At 44.2% G+C, this 15,869-nt stretch overlaps 1 protein-coding gene across 15 annotated transcripts in view; it reads right to left on the minus strand.

The window, feature by feature from the left end:
- The window catches only part of PPIP5K1 (diphosphoinositol pentakisphosphate kinase 1), a 44,201-nt gene that overhangs the window by 26,072 nt on the left and 2,260 nt on the right, over positions 1 to 15,869 (minus strand). For 6 of the 15 annotated variants that reach the window (XM_037054481.1, XM_037054477.1, XM_037054478.1 and 3 more), the window contains exons 2-27: positions 14,818 to 14,914; positions 14,392 to 14,569; positions 13,748 to 13,943; positions 13,205 to 13,295; positions 12,899 to 12,984; positions 12,399 to 12,553; positions 12,188 to 12,289; positions 11,346 to 11,507; positions 11,108 to 11,229; positions 10,359 to 10,460; positions 10,023 to 10,109; positions 9,820 to 9,895; positions 9,565 to 9,674; positions 9,397 to 9,479; positions 9,097 to 9,228; positions 8,805 to 8,926; positions 8,337 to 8,519; positions 5,894 to 6,035; positions 5,501 to 5,724; positions 5,052 to 5,179; positions 4,723 to 4,837; positions 4,449 to 4,556; positions 3,724 to 3,840; positions 3,404 to 3,568; positions 1,471 to 1,620; positions 762 to 852 (exon numbers count right to left, since the gene is read on the minus strand). In XM_037054481.1, the coding sequence (XP_036910376.1) occupies positions 762 to 852; positions 1,471 to 1,620; positions 3,404 to 3,568; positions 3,724 to 3,840; positions 4,449 to 4,556; positions 4,723 to 4,837; positions 5,052 to 5,179; positions 5,501 to 5,724; positions 5,894 to 6,035; positions 8,337 to 8,519; positions 8,805 to 8,926; positions 9,097 to 9,228; positions 9,397 to 9,479; positions 9,565 to 9,674; positions 9,820 to 9,895; positions 10,023 to 10,109; positions 10,359 to 10,460; positions 11,108 to 11,229; positions 11,346 to 11,507; positions 12,188 to 12,289; positions 12,399 to 12,553; positions 12,899 to 12,984; positions 13,205 to 13,295; positions 13,748 to 13,943; positions 14,392 to 14,538 (3,196 nt within the window). In that variant the 5' untranslated portion in view covers positions 14,539 to 14,569; positions 14,818 to 14,914. Of the gene's footprint in view, positions 1 to 761; positions 853 to 1,470; positions 1,621 to 3,403; positions 3,569 to 3,723; positions 3,841 to 4,448; positions 4,557 to 4,722; positions 4,838 to 5,051; positions 5,180 to 5,500; positions 5,725 to 5,893; positions 6,036 to 8,336; positions 8,520 to 8,804; positions 8,927 to 9,096; positions 9,229 to 9,396; positions 9,480 to 9,564; positions 9,675 to 9,819; positions 9,896 to 10,022; positions 10,110 to 10,358; positions 10,461 to 11,107; positions 11,230 to 11,345; positions 11,508 to 12,187; positions 12,290 to 12,398; positions 12,554 to 12,898; positions 12,985 to 13,204; positions 13,296 to 13,747; positions 13,944 to 14,391; positions 14,668 to 14,817; positions 14,915 to 15,869 lie in introns of all 15 variants that reach the window. The other 9 variants (XM_037054485.1, XM_037054483.1, XM_037054479.1 and 6 more) reach the window with 5 other exon arrangements.

Below are 15,869 nucleotides of genomic sequence, written 5' to 3' on the forward strand. Positions count from 1 at the left end.
TTATCTCTAACAGCCATTTCTAGTTATTGGCTCACAAGGCACATGTGTTCAAAGATAGCCCCTCCCCAGGACCACTACCCACCCCCAAACAATACAATACCCTCTGAGGCTTGGTCCTTCCTGCAGTCTTTGTTCTTAGGAAAGGTTGAATGATGTTCTCCACCCCTCTCCAGGAATCAAAAAAAATCAAGAGACATTCCCTCAAAGTCCTGAGAGAAGCCTCTGCCACTATACCAGTCTCAGATTTGTCCCTCAATTTTCAGGAAGAAAGGAAAAAAAATTACAGGATTAGGAGAGGATGAAGGAGTGGGAATGGAGGTGGGGGGGGCCAGAGTAGGGAGATAATAAACACAGGTCTCAGAGGAAGACATGGCACAAATTCTCCAAATGAGGAATATGACTCATATGGGGGTCATGAGTACCTCTATAGCTCTGTCTCTGATAACTCTGAAGATTCAGAGTCTCCATGGCCCCTTAAGGTCTGGGCTAGACTGGAGGGACAGATAAGGGATGAGAGGAGAAGCCAGAAAAATGCCCTTCAGCCAGATAAACGGGGGGGTGGGGGGGGGCTGGTACAGAAAACCAGAAGACAAACACCTTCTTGGAATGAAAATAGTCATGTGGTATCAAAGTTCATACCTAAATATGGCTTCTCCAAATTCATCCTCCCTAGCCCCACCAGACAATTCCCACAATAAAACTCTGAAGAAGAGACAGACACCCCTTCCCAACAACAGGTGAGAGACGCTGCAAAACCCTACCTAGGCCACTCTGCTTCATCTCCGTTGGTGGTCGTGAAGATGAAAAGAGCCGGTAGCCACCAGGCCTGGAGGATGAAGTCTCAGAAAGCACCTAGAGAAAAAGGTCTCTATGTTACCATTTGGCACTTCAGCATAGCAGTCTAAATAAAACCCAGACCCTGAATTCCTGCCCCATACGAAGCCAAGCAATGTCAAAAGGTTTGGAAGAACTAAAGGATTTTTAAGGGGGAAAAAGAAGAAAAGGAAACAAAGAGTGTATTTTGCAGAGGAAGCTTTCCAGAGAATCCTACACTAAAAGGCATAGTTATTTCCAAGATGCCTGTCCCCCTAGCCCTCCCATCCCAAATCTGAGAAATCATTCAACCATTCTTAGTTCTCAGCAGAGCAGCGTTCCTTAATCATATCTATCCCTCCAGCAGGATTCAGAAAGCCAATCACAATAGCTTGGGTACAATGAGAAGTAGTATGGCCACCCTCTCTTCTTTCCATGGGAGAGCTGTGGCTATGGAAACCACACTCAGTTTCTTATCTGAATCAAGAAGCCCTCCCCTCCTCTCCTAGAGACATGAATCAGATTTCTAAAAAGCCCACAAGGGTCCAATCATATAACCCCAAACATACATATGCCCACCCCGACAGTGTTCTGAGCCCCTAAATCCCAGAAGGCAAAGACAGGTGCAGAAAAGGAAGATGAGGTAGGGAGGAACACCTCTGTGCAGGACGCCAGGTGAGTGGTGGACACAGCCCGGGGCTGTAGGCCGATGGCTAGGGAAGGCCGGGGGAGGTCTCCCGACCTCCGGCGGCGCCGTCCCCTTAAAGGAATCAGGTCCAGGTTCCCCGTGCACTGCATGTTCATGACCTGAAATCAGACCGGGTAGAAAGCCGGTCATAGCTCCTTTAACCCCTAGTGGCTATTGGGCAGACCTAATTACAGGGCTGAAGAAAATGATCGCCTAGGGCCCAGCTGCTATGAAGGTCACAGATTTTTGTATTTTAAAACAGTCCAAAAATATGACATGATGAGAGGAAAAGAAGGGATGGGGGAATGACTGTAATAGATAGGGATAATACAGAACAAGCAGAGGAATTATTAATATTAAAAGGCTGTGTGACCAAGGAACATACAGAAGATTTCTTGCATATCTAAAGAACACATCTTGGACAACCATCATCCGAGATAAGCAGCACTAGTAACTGAAAGGAAGAAATGTGATTATAAGAGGAAGCTTCCTGTAGGTCTGAAAGCAAGAAGTCAATCTCATCAAGTCTGAGCGATGACACAGAGAGGGATCTGCCTTTTTTATGTCTCTTAACTGCTTAAACCAGAAGAAAAATGGTGTCAAGCACAACAGTGCCAGAGAGACTGGCAGAGCATGTGAATGGGAAGACATTTAGATGTAGAGGAGTTTATTGATGGAATATTATGTCATTCTACCTATTTGATCTATTCACTTGAGTTTGAAGGGTACTAGTGTACTATGGAAACTGAGTTAACTTAGCCCTCAGAGAGAAAATGATGCATATCCCACCTAAAGAAACTGAGTATTCACAATTTCAAATCCACCTTAAAATCATCAGAAAGGAAAGGATGAATCTAGAACAGGGACTAGTTTGTCTTCTCAGGTTTCTCCAATATCTTAATTATAAATTTTTTGCTGAACATATGTAAGCTAGTTAAAGACACTTCTGAGATGTTTACAAAATGGAAAAACCAATTCCTTTAAGACAAAGCTGGCACAGAGCCAGGAACAGATTCATCTATCAAAACAGGACTCAAATTAGACAGTCAGAGTTCACAACACTGGGATAGATCATGGGGTCAAAAGAGTGTCACTGGGCCAAAGAGGGAAAGAATCTTTCCATGAAAAACAGCCCCAAACCCTGGAACAGTTAGCTGGATACAAGTGAGATGTACAACAGTTCCTTTTTTCTAGTCTATACAACTAGGACCAGGACTAGAGACTAACTCCAAGAACAGAAGAACACAAACCCATAGCCATAAACCTGCTCATCAGAACAAAGGGCACTTGCTTTCAGACTAGATTCCCTTCTAGGATGTTCCAGGATGAGAGTATAGATAACCCTAAAGGGGTTAATTTAAAGTGCCACCTATTTGCTCTTATATGAGCTGTAATTTTTATCCAAGGTCACAAAGAGATAGAGAAGGCCTAGCCTTTAATATCAACTGTGTTGTAATTATAGTTACTATTTACTGAGCATCTACATGGTCAATACTACTTATATTTAATAGATTAAAAATTGAGGCTTGGAGATGTTAATTGTCCAAGGTCACACAGCTTCAAAGTATCAGACTGGGATTTTATCCAGGAGTTCATGCTGTTTTGACTACATTTCCTTTTAAAGAACTGCCTTTTAAAATTCATCCACAGGCCTCCTCCTCAAGCTCAGCTCTTAAAATCCTATCTCACGGGCACCTCTCTCTAGCATCTCTTTAATTTCAGAAATAGCAACCAGTTTAAAGGAGCATTATGTGGAGACCAGCTTTGAAAAAGAGATTAAGTAAAACATACCCATCGGGGGCAGGAGTACTCTACTTAAGGTCCCAAGAATCACCCTCCAAAGGGATTCAGAGGATTCATGAACACTTCCACCACTTCTTTCCCCCAAGCACCTCCCATTACCTCCATGGAGCCAGCTTTTCGGTTCCAAATGAGGGGTGATCTCCTTGGGTGGCCAGGACCCTCAGAGGGCTGTGGTGAAGTCTGCAATGCCCGGTCTGGCTCATCTGGTGCCTTTCTTGGGCACAGGTTCTCCATGCTGCCTTGGTCTGTTTTTATCTCCTCATTCTATGCAACAACAGACACAGATAGGAGAGGTGTTAATGGCTTCTAGCCTCCTAACCTCAGACTTCCCAACCCTTTTACCTCCCTACACTGTTTCCAAGTTTCCCACCACTTGGTTCCTAAATCCTCCAGTCCTAAATCCCAGGGCTCTCACCTACCTCAGAAGACGCTGGACGGAATCCACAACCAGCTGGGGCAGTGCCTTCTTCCTCGACACCTTTCACTCCAGGGCTAAAGTGCAGCTCTACATGGAATCGCTCCTCTGAAAAGGGATCCTATGGGGCATCAACAGACAAAGGAGCAGTTGGAGGAGCTAGATATGGCAGTGGAAGACTAGGCAGGGACAATAGAGAGGAAATCCTCCCAGGGCCGTCTCACTCCACTCTGTGGCTGGTTTATTACAGCTTCCCTTTAACTATGGTCTAGTGTTATGTACAAGATTCTCATTCTCTCACCACCACTGTTTGAGATTCACCACTTGGCTTGACTTTCCAACCTCCTCTTCTATGACCCTCCCCTCCCATTTCCCACAGTAATTTAGCTTTGCTTTGTTGTATACAGTAGGAGATATAAAGATACCTTTGTGCGGGCAGATGAAGAAGGTATATGTGTGAAAATTTTTAGAGAAAAAGACTCATTATAATATTGTCCCAAATTCCACACCCACCCTAATGCCAGAGCTATATGTTCTGTGGTATCCCTCTGGCTCAACACCATTCCAAAACTCTTTTTCTGTTCCAGTAAGAACCTCTTAGATGCTCTGTGCCTAAGTGTCACACCTAGCAGAATTCTACAAATTCTAAGGATAACAATGTTTTTCCTAAAAGGGGATGGAGGAGAAAGAAGGGGCCCTTCTCCTCATCCCACCCTGTTAGCTCCTCACCCGTGTATTATCCTCATAGAGCATGATGACAATCTGGGTCATGTAGTTGAGCTCTGAGATGGCACCAAGGTAAGCCAAAGCTCGCTGCCATTGTGCATCCTGGGTCTCCTACCAAACACAGGAAGGGGTAAGCCAATGCTTACCAAGAGAGTCAGGGAATGGGGAGTGAAACAAGGGGAACAGAAAAAGCTTGCAATAAAAAAAAAAAGAGTGAGAGAGACATGAGGAGGAGAGTAAAAGAATGCAGAGAAAAGATGAGAAGAAAGATCCTTACATCAAGAAGACCCCCATAACGGAAGACACTGAGTAGGGAGTGGACATGGCTTTCGCTGGTAAAATAGAGCCGTGTTCGAACGTGGCGGCCTGGGGAAAGCACTCCTCGGGAGTACCTGAGGTAATAGCTAAGTCACTCACATCATCAGATAATCCTCTTCCCACCCCTCCACACATTGCCTCTTCCCACCTCAAACACTTCTCTCCTTTTCATCCCAGGATCCCCTCCTTCTCTTCTTGGTTCCCCAAGCTGTCCCAGTCTGGATTCCCCCAAGGGCTCCCCTGACACGCCCCTCCCTCCATCCAGCACCCCTCCCAGCCCTCCCTCACAGGGGATGCAGCTTGTTGACAGACTCATCCTCGTGGGTTCTCTGCAGGTCAAGTAGTATCTTCCGCAACAACGGAAGACAGAAGCCCACGGCAATTTCCAGTTTCTCCTCCCGACTGATCCCGTACTCCTAGGGGCCATAGGCCAGGAATAGTAAGTACTCAATGAATCCTGTTTTCCTTTTGCCTCACACTCCCAGGCCCGAGATCATGCCTGTCTTCACCTCTGGTCTAGGACTTCTGCCATACCCACCACATCCCCCCTCTCCAGGTTTCTCCTCAGTCTCTTGCACTTACTCAGAGCCAGAATAGACCCTGAGAATTGTAGCAACTCATCTAATTCCTTCTGTAAGTTTCCTTGTCCTCCCATACTGCCCCCTCCTCTCTGCTTTTTCTCTTCTTCCTCACCCAATGCCCCAATCCCTAAACTAGATCCCTTATATGAGACATACCTGAGGAATGACCACATCAGCCAATGCCTTAGAGAGACGTAGCAACTCTGCTGTGCCTTGAAGTCCCAGACTTGCATTATGCTGTACATCATACTTGACACAATCATAGATGTCAGGAATCTTACTGATATCATAGCGCCCACTCTTCTGTCGAAAGTCACGCTCCAGCTTGCTCCAACGCTGAAGCATTAGCTCTAATGTCTCACTGTGGTAGAGCTGCAGGTCTGGAAGGAAGACAGAGAAACCAAGATTTTACCTCTAAAAAAGACCCTAACAAACCTGAAGTAGAACCAGAGAGATGAGGATGCCTTGTCACTTAGGAGAGAACACAGCAGTGTCTGAGAAACCCATCCCTACCTGAAACCTTGAAGGGAACAGGGTATTCATACCCACCTACAGACTTGGGGTCCTGCATCCGTTCCTGGATCTGGCGAGTGAGGTTTTCAATCAGGGCAAACATCTCATCACAGACCCTCACAGGATTCTGAATGATAGCCATGGAGTTGAGTAGGGCGGTGCTTCCAGTGGGAGCCAGCTGTGGAGTATAGAGAGATGAAAAGCAAGATAGGCTCAATGGCAATTGCCCAGATTCCTGTGAGCTTATTACAGGAACTGCTTGCAACTAAGATCTGTTTGTTGTCTCTCTCCAATGAGCACTCTTATGCTACTGGGCACACCAGCTGCTCTAGGGCCTTCTGATGAAGGAACTGCTCTAGCACACAGCCATCTGAGATGGGCTGATGGTAAACATCTTGGAGTTCACAGGAAATAAAATAGACTTAAATTCTTTTCTGGTGGGTTCTAAAAAAACACATGGAAAATGCTGGGGGAATAAAGATGAAACCCAAATCCCTCAAAATAGTCACAGAATATTTTCATGAGTGGGTAATAAAGATAACATTATTGTATTCCTCTAAACAAGATGATAGCTTGAACCTACAATAGAGGTGCTGCCTCAGAACTAGATACCAACTCAACACAGAATGGAGAGACAGGAAGAGGATTGTGGATGGAACACACACATTCTCTGCCTAGGTCCTTATGAGTTCCATTCCTGCTAGCAAAAGGAAGAAAGGCTGAAAGGGAAGGTGGCTTAGTTTTTTTGGATTTGACATTAGGCAGTGAATTGGAAAATAAGGAAGCAATGTCCTGCCCTTGTCAAGTCCTGCTCAGAGAAACACAGAAAAAGCTGTTCTCTAGGCAATGTGCTCAGCTCCTTAGCTCATTTAAGACTCTACTAGAAATGGTTACATAACCATTTCTATGAATGGTTGTGTGAATGTACTTAATGCCACTGAACTGTACACTTAAAAGTGGTTAAAGTCGTACTACAATTTAAAGAAATAAATAATTTTTAAAAAATGAATAAAAAATGAGGAACTCGGTGGTAGAATGGTGGGAAATCATAGTCTGGCACATGATCCCCAGTCAATAGTGGCCTGGACACACATGAAGAAGGAAGGCATTACATAATACCATCCACTGTGGATAATTCTGTGAGGCAGTATACTGCAGTGACTAATAGCCTGGGCTCTGAAGTTAGTCTCCTTGGGTTCGTACTGACTGGGTAACCNCTACAATTTAAAGAAATAAATAATTTTTAAAAAATGAATAAAAAATGAGGAACTCGGTGGTAGAATGGTGGGAAATCATAGTCTGGCACATGATCCCCAGTCAATAGTGGCCTGGACACACATGAAGAAGGAAGGCATTACATAATACCATCCACTGTGGATAATTCTGTGAGGCAGTATACTGCAGTGGCTAATAGCCTGGGCTCTTAAGTTAGTCTCCTTGAGTTCATACTGACTGGGTAACCTTGTAAAGGTTGGTTCAGTTCTTCTGAGCCTAGGTTTCCTCATCTGTAAAGTGAGGAAAAAGTAGTACATGTCCACAGTTCTTATGGTAAATTAAAGACAGCCATTCATTTTGTGTCACCTTTGCTTTCCTTTGATTCTAGGCTGGCCCTGTGACTGCTTGACCAGTAAAAAGTAACAAAGTTATGTTGGCCTACTTCTGGGCCTATACTTTTAAAAATCTTTAAAGGCAAAGGCAGAAGGAAACTTCTCCTTTAGTGAAATCTATTTTCAGAAGTCTGGCTACCATGCTAGAGAAACCATTTGGAGAAAACATGTGGAGAGGAGAGGCTCTGAGACCAATGGGAAAGCATGAAAAGAGAGAAAGCCCAGCCATCCCAGCATCCTAGTTGAGCCTGCAGATGGTTCCAGCTCCAACATCTGGATAACATCTGGGCAATTTTAGGAAAGACCTCAAGCAAGACCAACTGAGCCTAGAACTATGAGTAAAACAATAAAATATTGGTTGTTTTAAGTTACTGAGTTTTGGGATAGTTTTTTTAATGCTACAATTAATAATTAAAACATTCCTTCACTCAGAATCCTTGGGACCAGCTGTGTTTGGAACTGAGAATTTTTCAGACTTTAGGAAGTTAATACAGTACATATGCTATATGTTACATAATACCTCCAGCAAGGCCCAACACATCATCAAACACATTTATATTTATGCAGCAAAATGTATCACTATTTACACTAAATATCTTAATAGGGGTTAGAAATATTTATCATGTCAGGTTTTGCTGCCAAATGAATCTTGGTGCCAACCCTATAAAAATCCTTTTAATTTTTGAAATTGTGGATAAGAGGTTATGGCTCCATAGCTATCTCAAAGGGTAAGAATTAAGTGAGATAATATATGGAAAGCATGTAAAATAGTGCCTGGCACATGATAAATACCATTTTTGATCACTATTATTTAGCATTCTAGGAATTTTGAATCAGGGTTATATTGGACAGCAAGATAGGGAGAGTCTGACCTGTTCATAGTCCTCAGGGCCAAAGGGCGCATCCCGCTGCAAAATATGGTGAAGTTGAGCCTTCACCCGGTGCTGACAGCTGCTCAAGGAATCACCATCGCTGTCTAGGAGCCCATTCATGTTGGCGCTCTTCACCATTTGTACCAAAATGGGTGTCAGCTCCCCTTCTAGAGCCAGAAGGCCCTGGAGAGGAAGCACAAAATCTATTTGTTTTCCTTCCAGTCTAACATAGTCCTCCAAGGCCTAAATGGTCAAATGAGAGCTGGCTAGGAAAAGCCAGGTATAGGTCAAGGAGCCTACCCTCACTAATTATTCTCAGCTCATTCTCAGTATTATAGAATGGGGTCAGACACCAGAGGAAACTTCTCTGAGTTGGCCACAAACACCCTAAAATTTCCCAACTGGTTCTCCAAACTCTCTGCTTCTCCATAAAGGACACTGAGGCTGTGGGAGAACTGCCATGCACACCTTAGCAAAGGCAGCAGCAGTCATCTGGACACGGCCCTCATCAGAGGCATAGATCTTGAGATCATGGCGGAAAGTGCTATGAAGACGAAGCAGCCCACAGCCAGGGAAGCCAGCATAGTCACCTGGGGGCAAAGGGGAGAACCAGGAATGCATGCCATAAATAACCACATGGAAGAAAGAATGCTCATTCCCTTTTAACTTCACCATTGCCTCAGTTCCTTCATTTCTCCAACTTACCCTCTAATCATTTTGTCCCAGTCCTACTCGGCGTTTACTCCCCCAAAACACTCACCCTGTCCTCCAGGGTACATGCAGCGAAAAGCTCGCCCCAGCTCCTCAGCCTGAACACGGCCATCAGGAGTGAGTTCTCCACCCCATTTCAGTACCAGCAAAAGAGATGGGGCCAGAGCCTCCTGCTGTGGGTCTGCAGGAATAAAAGGCAGTGAATATGTTTAGACTAGAGGAAAATACTGGGGACATCTAAGTATTAGGTCTTTTGAGGAGCCCAAAAAGGTAATCTAGGGTAGAGGTCATCTAAGGGTTCAAGAATAAGAGAGCTGAATGATAATGGGAAGGGGGTATTATATTTTACCTTGCCCCTCATTAGAAGCTTTTATTCCATGAGGGTAGTAAGTCAACTGCACCTTCCGGTTGATGCCTGAGAAATGTCCATACCTGCAGAATAAATTCATAGTTTACTTTCTATCCAAGCCCCCAATTCTCACTGCTATTGGCTCCCTTTTCCTAACCCTTTTCTCACATCTCCAGCACAGACTTCAGCTGCTCTAGTTTCCCAGTCTTCTCTTCGATCTCACCACTTGGTTCTTTCTCCAATTCGGCCAATAGCAGCCTTGTGATGTCCAGCACCTCCTGGAAGAAATAACAGGGTATCCATGCAGAAGGCCAAGTCCTGGCCAAGTGACCCTTTCATCCTAGTCTCTCACGGAGGCACCCAATCCCATAGCCTCTATCTTTCTCATTGCACTGCTCTTCCAAGCCAGATTCACCATTTTACCTGTAGCTGCTCAGGCCTCTTTAGTTTTAATTTCCCTGTCTTGTAGCCACCATGTTTTTCAAATAGACTAAAAAACCTGAAGAAATAAGGAGAGAAGCTTCAGTATGGCGTGAGACAGTCAAAGCCTCTGGGGTCTGTCCCCCTCCCCTGCACCGATTTCCTTCACAAAAACTGATCTGTCTAAATTAGGGCACTCTTCCTACCTTGGGTGTGTCACTTCCATTTTCATTTTCTGCTTGGGGGTACGATCACCATGGCGAATAATCGCAATGACACAGCGAAGTTCCATCCTAAGATAGGGAGTGTTTTTAGAGCCTCTCCCCAAACCACCCCCTTACCACCTCCCATTGTTTCATCCTATTTGATATGTCAAAGAACAGAGGAAAACTATCTTGAGATTAGGAATATAGGTAAGTTTAAGAAAACTGCCTAGAAGAGACCCAGGCTCTACTAGTCGGAATGTACAGGGTCAAAAAGAAACCACTGGTTTGACTTAGGTGCCTCAAGTAGATTATTCCAGATTTTTTACTTTTGCTTACATAGTGCCAGATGTGGTAGGGACGATGGGAATGTCCTCAGCCTCTGTGGGGATGGACCATGGGATCTGGAACTGTGGAGCAAGTTCCCGCATGATGGTGTTCCTAGAAGGAGAAACATGAAGAAGCCGTGTGAGATGCATGAACCAGAATTGCATGTATAAATGGAGCTCAACAAAATTAGTACATTGTAGAAGAATCCATTAATACAAAATCTAAAAACATTCGAAATATACCCCCAGATTTGTAGTAAAATATTAATAAATGTATGGGATGGACAAACACCAAATACCTCTAGGTGGGAGGGAAGGAAGTATAATTAGAGAGGGGTATGGAGGGGCTTCAACTATATTCTTAGTAAATTTTATAAACTCAATGGTGAATATATGGATACTCACCATATTCATCACTTCTTATACATTTTTGATGTTTTAAGTATTACATGATAAATTTTTTAAAGTCAAGTTAAAAAACAGTATTATAGTATGATCATGTTTAATAAAATAGTTTGTTTATACATGGCAGAAAAAGGCATACTATTACATCTAAGACTCTTAACAGTAATTACTTCTGGGTAGTGCAGTGTTGGGAAGGCAAGAGGGTTGAAGAGCCCTTTCTCTATTTTCCTTTTAAATCATTTTTACAATACTTAAATTAAAAAATACAACAAAGATTAAATTTAAAAAATAAAGTAAAAGCTTTCTCTCTTCTCTAAGCCCATTCTCCTCAGCCCAAACCACTGTGTCCCTTACCCTAGAATCTTGGCACAGTCATCATAGTATTTCATTGAATTCTTGACAAAACTGAAGCCATTGACGTCACACACAAAGGAATGACCATTGGCACGAAGAAGGTCAAAACCACAAACTGTTTGCTGTAGGGCAAAGAGGCAAGATGAGGACAAGAGAGCTATTCTTTCTTCCCAGATTCCTCCTCCTATCTGTCTCCCTCATTACACAGCACCCTTTACCCCCATGGGACTTCTTCTACCTTAAAAGCTACGCAGACTTTCCTGGCCACCAGCTTTTCCATGGCTGTCAGCATGACTGGATATCGAATCTCTTTCCCTTCACTGTCTCGTTCGACTTTCCCATCCAAAGCTGGCGATTTTCTAGCTTCAGCATGGGCATAATCTGGCCCCACTGTGTATACCTGCAGGTACATAGCATCACTGAGTATGCCCACAGCTCACCCTGCATATGAGAAGATAATATGAGTACTAGCTCTGTAGACTAGTGTCAGAATAAAAAAACAAAAAAACAAAACAAAACAAAACAAAACACACCCTGAGGATAAAGAACAAGGAGACTACCATTTTTCTTACTGAGCCCTACTGAACTGAAATATCATTATGACAGTCTCTCCTAGGGACTCTAGCACTAGTGTCTAGTCCAGGGGTGTCAAACTCATTTTCACCAGGGGCCACATCATCAGCCTCCCGGTTGCCCTCAGAGGGCTGAAATAATTTTAGGACTGTATAAATGTAACTACTCCTTAACTGTTAAGGAGTTGAAATTACATTCAGCCTTTTGAAAGCAACCATAAGGCTGATGTGCCCCTAGTGAAAATGAGTCGGACACTCTTGGTCTAGTCCTTATTAAGAAATAACATACCAACATTATAGCATCTTCCACGTTACCCTTGTCCTTGATCTGATAGTGACCATGTAAATATCAACTTTCCTTACCTGTTATCTTCACCGGAATATGAGAGCCACTCATATTCACACTTTATTTCCTATGACCGCCCCGTCCACACGCTTCTACTTGCTCCCCAAGCACCCCAGCCCACCAGACACTTATAACCTCTTAAATCCCTGTATCCACCATAACCTTGACATCTGTGCCATCTGTTGGCATAAACTCCTCATATATGTATGACCCTGTCTTTCGGACGCTGCTCTCAGGAGAGTAAACGCTGCTTCGGCTGCCAATCTTTAAAAGGAAAAAAGAAAATAAATTGCCTTTGGTTTGTCCCCAAATCTTCCAGCTTCCCTCCCCACAACCTCCTTCTTATCCTCCTATGGCTCTGACTCCCCCACACCTTACGAAAGAGGCGCTGGCTTCCTCCTCCAGCTGAGCTGGGGTAGTAGATGTAAACATTGTGGTCCTCTGCACTCACTGGCTTCTCCACAAAAGGCTTGGGAAAGACAGCTCCATTTACCTCCACGTGGTCTTCACCTTCTATCAGGTTGCACTCTGAAAGTAGGTTTGTGGTCATTCCTAGGACCTAGGATTGCAGAATACTCCCAACTCCTTTTTCTCCAAGTTTTAATCTCCACAACCCTCAAATTTCTATGACTATGTCTTAGTAATAAATATGGTAATATCTATATGGTATATAGACATAAGACTATCTATATAAAAGGCCCAAGGCTGAGTCCAAAGACCCATGCCTCTAACTCTACCCATAATCTATTAACCAAAGCCTTGCTTGGATAGGTGGTACATATGAGATGTTTTTATGACTTAACCCAGGACAAAGTGCTGGGTTAAGTCATAAAAAGCAAGGCTGGGCAGGACTGAACAAGACCAGGTACTCACCCTCAGGTCGGGCAGGGTCACGGTTGAGCACAGCATATCGAGGCAGATCAATGCCCTCCTCCTGCAGGATCCGGTACACCTCCCTCCTGTCACCCCAGAATAAAATAGCTGGGAGAGGCAGGGATGATGACTACAGGAAGGAGCTTGGGATTTCATTTGCTTAAGAACTGGGAGATACTAGGGTGCAGAACTCAAGAGAATATGGTAAAAATTTAAGCATGTTTAACTCTGCCCCTCCCAGAGTAGGTTCTCTAAACAGGCATACTCTCAGGGCCACCCATCCCACCAGTCAACAGAAAGCCATACCTATCCTGAATGTAATACTGCATAGCCAGGTCATTGATAAGAAAGGGGTTTCGAAGCTTGGAGTAAGCAACAGCTTTGTCCAGAGGGAAGCCTGGGATAGAGAAAGGAAACAGAGATCAAAGAAGGAAAGTGGAAGAGAGTGAGAAAACAGCAAGAGAAATAGACATTCATTAAAGCTAGTAGTAGCCACTGGACTCCTCTACCATCCCATCTTTTATCCTTCTGCCCAACTGCCCAAGTTTAGAATGTCCATCAGGAAAAAGTAAAAAAGAAGTTATTTTTAGGACCCCTCCAGGAACTCCACTCTGTCAGAGATCCTAAGAGTCTCAGAACTGTTCTGAGGTTCAATACCAGCTTTATGTTTCCCATAGCAACTCCGCCAAGATGTAGGGAAAGCAAACCGCTTTGCACTGCTCTCTAGTGTGTCAGGAAGACCTGAAGCCCTCTTCACTATTTGACAGTCAGAACCTCACTTCCCAGTCCGGTGAGGTGACTTCCCCAAACCTCCCCCATTTCTTCCTATTTTCCTTCACAGACCCTAACCTTTAGAGTGGAAAGAAATGAGGCAGTGGCAGGACGGCCAGTTTTCCACAGGTTCATTGAGAATCACATCTTCTCCCAGGATAATAACAGTCAGGTAGTCAAATCTGCAGAGTCGCTCTAGGATTTGGGTCATTGGCTTGGACTTGGATTTCTTGGTCATGGCACAGATGCCAACAATGATCTGAGGTTCAGGAGGCTACAGAGAGGAGGAGGAGCTGTCATGAACACAGGGACTTTCCACCTGGACCATCCCTATGAGGAACATCCCCATCAGGAACGCTGTCTCATCTTTTTAGGGCACAGAGTTTCTTACCAGGGTAAAAGCTGCCTCCTAACTTAGGTCTAGATTGGGGTGCCTGTAGGGATTCCTACTGTTTACAGAGAGGAGCATTTCCATAGTAGGAAACGTGTGCTCAGGCAAAAGAGCCAGAGAACCAACAACCATGAGACAACGTGGTAGGGGCTTCAAAGGGAGGAAATCCAACCAGTCTCCACTCCCCCTCCCCTTAATCAGGATGGGGCTTATTTATGAGAGGGTGTCTATGCATTTAGAAAGAATAGCGAGGTGCCTCCATCCAAATGGAATCTCAATTCTCTATAACAGGGGTCCCAATACCAAGTTACATCATTTTCTCTAATCTTACCACTTCATCCTCCTCATCCTCAAGGAGCTCGCTGTCACTCTCTTCTGTCCTCATGCCTATTCGATGGGTGCCCAGGCCCTCATCTCCAGCTCCAAGGAAGAAGTGGGCTGTGGCACTCGCACTCTCACTGGCCGGCAGTGACCACATCCCCGCCGGAGCACCCACTCATCCCGCTCTGCTGTGGAAGGTTTCCCATTAGCTCAGAATCCAAGCCCCACAGCAGTAGGTGTGGGTGGGGGGCTGGGGATGAGGAAATAAGAGGGAACTACAAGGGAACTAGGGGAAACAAACAAAGCTACAGTAAGAAGGATCACCAGGAAAGGAGGCACAGGTTAGAGGTGAAAAGATAGGAGTCTCCCTTTTAGTCCCGGCTCATCCCACCTCCAACTGTGAGACTGATAAGAGGATCAGCAGATTAACCCTTACAGTGCTGGCATGTCCCTGATTCTGCCAGCAGAAAACAACCGTTAACTCCAGTAGCAAATGGAAAAGGCAGTTCCTCATGGAAGGCCACTGTTGATTCCTATGAGAAAAGGTTAAAGTGACATTTCAAACTCTGAATTCATTCCAAAAGGTTCCTAGCCCTTCTCCACTTCCCCACAGTAGTGTTGAACTCCGTGATTTAATTCAACAGCAGAGGGATGAGAAAGATCAGCTGCCCTTGCCCTTAACCCCCATTTTCAGTCCTACCAATCGATTAACTCAAAAAAAAAATTATTAAAAGCACTATATGTTCTACATATTATCAGAACATTAAAATTCTCTGTTCTCCCTGTCTCTCTTTCACTGCTCCACCTTAAAAGACAGATGCCCAAGTTCAAAAAATCTGTTCCAGGAAAAAGGTCTGGTTGTGAGGTTGAGGATACAGGCACCCGATATAACAGCCTCCAACCCATTCTCAGACTGAAGTTTCAATCTTCTATCTACCATCTTCTAGTACTAAAGACTCAAGTCTGGTCTAGGCCAAGGTCCCTCACCAAAGAACTTACAGTAGAAAAAAAAATCCTGCCTAGAATCAGCACAGCCTGGCAGTTTTACTTCTGCATGCATATAATTACAGTAGTGGTGCTTAACCAATTGTGAATATGCTGTGCAGGGGACATTTGCAGGAGACATTTTTGTTGTCACATCTGGGAAGGTGCTATTGGCATCTGGTCAGTAGACACCAGGGGTGCTGCTAAATATTCTAAATGCATAGGGTATTCCCCCACAACAAAGAAGTATCCACTATAAAATATTAGTAGTACCAAGGTTGAGAAACCCCGCTGTAGAGAAACTCTCCCACATAAGATACATGCAAGGATGTTCATAACCTCATTGTTAGTAATGGGAAAAACTAAAAACAACTTACATGCCACAACTGGAAGAATGGATAAATATAATGTAGTATATACAAATGATAGACTAACAGCAATATTGAAAAGTGAATCAAACGTCATGGGCAACTTCCAAAAATAAACTGTAGAAATACGTATAGC

The sequence above is a fragment of the Sturnira hondurensis genome, unplaced genomic scaffold, assembly GCF_014824575.4.
Source record: "Sturnira hondurensis isolate 20B ecotype Veracruz unplaced genomic scaffold, ASM1482457v3 Scaffold0008196, whole genome shotgun sequence".
Classification (NCBI taxonomy): Eukaryota; Metazoa; Chordata; class Mammalia; order Chiroptera; family Phyllostomidae; genus Sturnira; species Sturnira hondurensis.